At 43.8% G+C, this 4,731-nt stretch overlaps 1 protein-coding gene across 1 annotated transcript; it reads left to right on the top strand.

The window, feature by feature from the left end:
* The first annotated feature begins 11 nt into the window (after positions 1 to 11).
* On the top strand, positions 12 to 2,134 carry ID2 (inhibitor of DNA binding 2, dominant negative helix-loop-helix protein). Its single transcript, XM_010297475.1, has 3 exons — positions 12 to 378; positions 597 to 661; positions 1,338 to 2,134. Exons 1-2 carry the CDS (start codon positions 31 to 33, stop codon positions 651 to 653), a joined length of 405 nt encoding a protein of 134 aa, XP_010295777.1. The 5' UTR covers positions 12 to 30; the 3' UTR covers positions 654 to 661; positions 1,338 to 2,134.
* Positions 2,135 to 4,731: the final 2,597 nt, after the last annotated feature.

Below are 4,731 nucleotides of genomic sequence, written 5' to 3'. Positions count from 1 at the left end.
GTAACCCGAGCTTTCCGCCCGCCTTCCAGCATGAAAGCGTTCAGCCCGGTGCGGTCCGTCAGGAAAAACGGTCTCTCGGAGCACAACCTGGGCATCTCCCGGAGCAAAACCCCCGTGGATGACCCTATGAGCTTGCTGTACAACATGAACGACTGCTACTCCAAGCTGAAAGAGCTGGTGCCCAGCATCCCGCAGAACAAGAAAGTGAGCAAGATGGAAATTCTGCAGCACGTTATCGACTACATCCTGGACCTGCAGATCGCCTTGGACTCTCACCCCAGCATCGTCAGCCTCCACCACCAGAGACCTGGGCAAAACCCTTCCTCCAGAACTCCTCTGACCACCCTAAACACAGACATCAGCATCCTCTCGCTACAGGTAAACGCCTTCCCCCGCGGCCCCTCCGCCGCCCGGCTTCTCGCTGACCTAGATTGGGGCGTTTCAGTCGCCGCTAGCAGCCTCCTCGGGGCGGAGCGCGGTGGTCGCTGAAGGGACGGCCCGAGGTGACAGGGCGGGGGGCTGTAGCCCGCGTTTCGAGACCCGGGGGAGTTCTGTCCTGCCCCTTACCCTTGTGGTGTTTCTCTTCCTCCCCGCAGGCGTCCGAGTTCCCCTCGGAGCTCATGTCAACCGACAGCAAAGCACTTTGTGGCTGAACCAAACGGTGAGTACGCGCATCTTTGTACTTTTTTTCCTAAACTTCAGGTAAAAAGTGCCTCCCTCAGGAAAGGAAATGCGGTGGGTATTTCTAAAAATCGGTCCTAGACGTTGATTCGGAGATGACTTCATAATCTGTAAGAAATTAAGTTGGACCGAGTCTTGAAGTCCAAAGCGGTGTTTGTTGCCAAGGCTCATTAGGTAGCCCAGGCTGCCCTGATACCACTCGCTGCTTAATGCAAGTTCTTTCGTTATCTGTTCTTGTAGTCTTAACTTCCCGGGCCAAAGTGACTGATTAAGTTGGGAATCTTGGCACAATTCCTTAAATTCTGTGATGTGGGATTGTCGGCGCTATCTGTTAAATGACTGCTTTTAATCAAATAATGGCTCAGAGGCGCCAGTCTGCCTCTTACAGCATTGCGTTTACGGAGATCTAAATCGAGATTGGACTGAGAACCCTCTTTCTACCCTTTCCCTTGAGTGTATGTTATTTTAATGTTCAATTTGCGCTCTTGAGAGCGAGTGTGTGAGCGTGTATGTGTTGCATCTGGACGCCAGGGTTTGCCCAATCTCTGAGTGTTTGGTTAAATGTTCAAACTGTGGCTTCCTCTCTGGCGCCAGTCTGTCCGGATCTCTGCCCTGTTAGCATTCTCCTAAATATGCCTCTCTTCAATCTCTTGCAGGTGTTCCACTGAGGGTTTTTTTTTTTGCACAAGAAAATGTCTACAGGATTTTTTTTTTTTGAGGTGCTGAATTTCTTTTTCAGCTGTATCTGGAGGGGAAAATCCACATCTAACTAAAATGGACCTTTTAAAGTTAATAAAGAAGAAAAAAAAATTCAAGATCTTTATCCCCACCCCATTCTTCAACTTGGACTGAACCTAGTTATTTATGAAGAGACTCTTAAATACCCTTTCCCTAGTTGGAAGGCTTCCTTTATATACTATTCCCAACGTGGGGAGCGAAACAAAAATCTCACAAGGAGTTGCCCATTTTAAAGCAGACTTTGCCTTTTTTTCCAAAGGTGGAGCGTGAGTACCAGAAGGATCCAGTGTTCAGTTTTTTTAGGAGAGTCTTGTGGTCAGAAGTTACCTTTTTGACACAAACCTAGGGCTGAATGCTGTGTATATATTTATATATAAATATATATATGAGTGAAACCTTGTGAACTCTTTAATTAGAGTTTTCTTGTATAGTGGCAGAAATTTACATTTCTGCAAAAAGTGTAATGATGTACTTAATCATGCTAAACTTTTTATAAAAGTTTAGTTGTAAACTTAACCCTTTTTATACAAAATAAATCAAGTGTGTTTATTGAACTGATTGCTTGCTTTATTCTTTGGGGACCAATTGTTTGCTGGCTTTGACTTGTGTTGTGGTTTTGGTTTTTTAAGTACTTCTACATTATGTTATGACTTTACCAAGTAAAAAATTCAAGTATGTAGAGAATATGAAGAATAAAATTACCTGAAGTGAATAATGATTCTTGTAACCTGGAAAATCTTATTTGAGTGTATATTCCAAACTTCTAAGTGATCTGCCTGTAAACAGTGTGAAAGAAACCAGGAAAGTAATTTATTACAGAGGAGATACTATTGACAGAGTGTTTGAAAACCTACACAAAAGCAGTTAATCCTCAGACATTCCCATGGAGTGTTCCTTTTTTTTTTTTTTCCTCCCACCCTTATGGATGACTCAGTTCTCAGTAGTAATGGCCCAGATCTGTTAATTTGTGTTCAGAATAATCACTCAGAATTAAGGGTTGTGGGTGGTTATTAGTCCCCCAACTATTAAATTTCTCTAAAAAGGCTTTGAATGTGAGAGTTGGTGATGCGTTAACATGGGATCTAAAATGATGAAATGACTGTTGCCTTTCCACACTGGAATTTTCATGCTTCCATGCAATATTTCAATGAAATGGGGTTTCTAATCAGTTGCAGCAGCTTCCCCGTATGACTAAGATACTGAGAACTGAGCTAAATCGCTGTTGTGTTACTGATTAAACTTTGGCTGCTCCTAAAGGGACTCTTTCTCCAGAAGAATTAAATTAAGTTTGAAAGAGGAGTCTAAATTCCTGAAAACCAGTAACAGGTTTTTTTTCTTTCTCTTTTTGCCCTCAGAAGCTATGCACTATCCTTCACTTAGTCAAGGGCCACTCACTGTACCCACTATAATGATCATTGCTCATTAGATCTGTTTAGCTGTCATAAGACAGTGGATGCGGGAACTGTGCCTTATCAGATGACATTCTAATTTAAGTTCATGTATAAACTTGCCTGAAATAGGAAGTTGAGTTTTGAGTCCTACATACAAATTGAAGGGAATCGTAACAAGAATGAAGGACACTTCCCTGATGCATGGGGTGAGTACAGCTCTCCAGCAGGCACTACACTTTGGGCCTGAGGGAGCATGTTTAGGGTTTCTGTGCTCTGGGGACTCTTAGAAGGAAAGGCAGGAGCCTCACCTGGGGCCAATAACACTTTCACGAGCAAACAGGTGGGTGGGTGGTGCTCTGGGCCAGCAGCAGCTGCCTTTCCTTGCCCTTGACACCAAATCCACTCACATAGGCTGGGAGAAAGCCAGCTCTGATCTCTTAATACAGAAGCTGCCCTGCCCAAGCAGAAGCACAGCCTCACAGAGGATCAATGCAATCAGAAGACAAGAAGGGTTAGCGAAAGCTGGGAGGGGGAAGGGGGGCCACACACAACACATGGAACAGAGCTGATCTGTCACCCCGACCCAGCAGAGCCCAGGGAGAGCTCTGTGTGCAGCACATGCTGGCTGTGCCTCCTGGGGCCGAGCCTCGCTACCATCTCCACGCCCAGAGTGCACAGGTTTGTTCCAACTTCATGCAATGAATGATCAACCCTGACGGCCCAGCCGTAAAATATTTCATTGCTGCAAATCAGCACATCTTGGTCCCTAAAATGCTCCTTTTCGTGTATATTTTACCTAGCCCTGAGCAGTAGCCAGTTTGGGGTTTTAATCACAGTATTGAGACCTTTGTCCCTACAAATGAGGAACAACAACATAATCGCCACCCAATTTCTCCCTCAAAACTAATTTTTCACCTTATTGTTCACTTTAGGGTGAGACCACAGTAAGCGTCACATTAAACCCACAGTTCAGTTTATGAAATTAAAGAGCTGCAACAGTCAGATCATCCTAATTATTTAAGATCAACCCCTTTAGAAACTAAGGCATTTGCACTTTGATAAGCTACAGGATGATTAACACACTTACAGAATGAAACCAATTTCTTATCATGCATAGCCAAAAGAGAAATTCACAATTTACAAGGCGTGGGGAGCTGAGCAGGAAAACAAACAAACATGTTTTTAAAAACGTAAATTAAGACAGGAAAAAAATTTTCCTCTTTCAGCATTAACTAATTCATCGTCTCAACAATGCATTCCTATGATCAGAACTAGGAGCTTAAGCTAGGTGCTCTACTTAGAGGCTCACTCTTTGGTTTTGTTCTTAAGATTTGGTCTTTCAAAGATAAACAGCAAGGTCAAAGCCGAGTGCCCAAAGCCTTAACATTAATTCTTGAAGTTTCCTTGAAGATGGGAGATTTCTTTATTCTGTAGCATCGTCATTATCTCTCCAGAATACATTTGGAAAATCTGTGAAATTTTCCCCACTTCCCCTGGCCCATCTACTCTGTCTGTGAACACAGTTCTTGCCAACAGTCCTGTAACTGACTCGCTGAAGACAGTGAATCGAGAGGACATAGGTCCTCAACTACTCAACTACGTGATAGCGAAACAGTTTTGGCAACCATCACATTTAAACGCTGTAAAATCTTTTCGAGCAGGCCATGTATGAAAGTTGCAAATGCACCTATAGACACTTCTATAAGTGGGGAAAGAAAAAAAAAAAAGGGTCCAACAACAGACGGAAAAGGACTCTCCCCTTTAGAAGAGAGGTTTCTAAACCCGGCTTTGCTTGTGTATTGCCCGTAACAACACACGGAGCAGCTCCTGACCTCATCCCAGGCCGGGAACACGCACTGAAATTTGAATTTTGGATTTTCAGGGAACATCTTTGTATTGTGAAGCATGTAACGCGCCGCCA

The sequence above is a fragment of the Phaethon lepturus genome, unplaced genomic scaffold (genome assembly GCF_000687285.1).
Source record: "Phaethon lepturus isolate BGI_N335 unplaced genomic scaffold, ASM68728v1 scaffold47601, whole genome shotgun sequence".
Classification (NCBI taxonomy): Eukaryota; Metazoa; Chordata; class Aves; order Phaethontiformes; family Phaethontidae; genus Phaethon; species Phaethon lepturus.
The sequence above is the reverse complement of the archived record's forward strand: the minus strand, read 5'-3'. Positions and strand labels throughout refer to the sequence as shown.

Coding starts and splice junctions, on each gene's coding strand:
- ID2 (XM_010297475.1), top strand. CDS start 31: ATGAAAGCGTTCAGCCCGGTGCGGTCCGTCAGGAAAAACGGTCTCTCG. Junction 379..596: donor TCAGCATCCTCTCGCTACAG/GTAAACGCCTTC, acceptor TCCTCCCCGCAG/GCGTCCGAGTTCCCCTCGGA.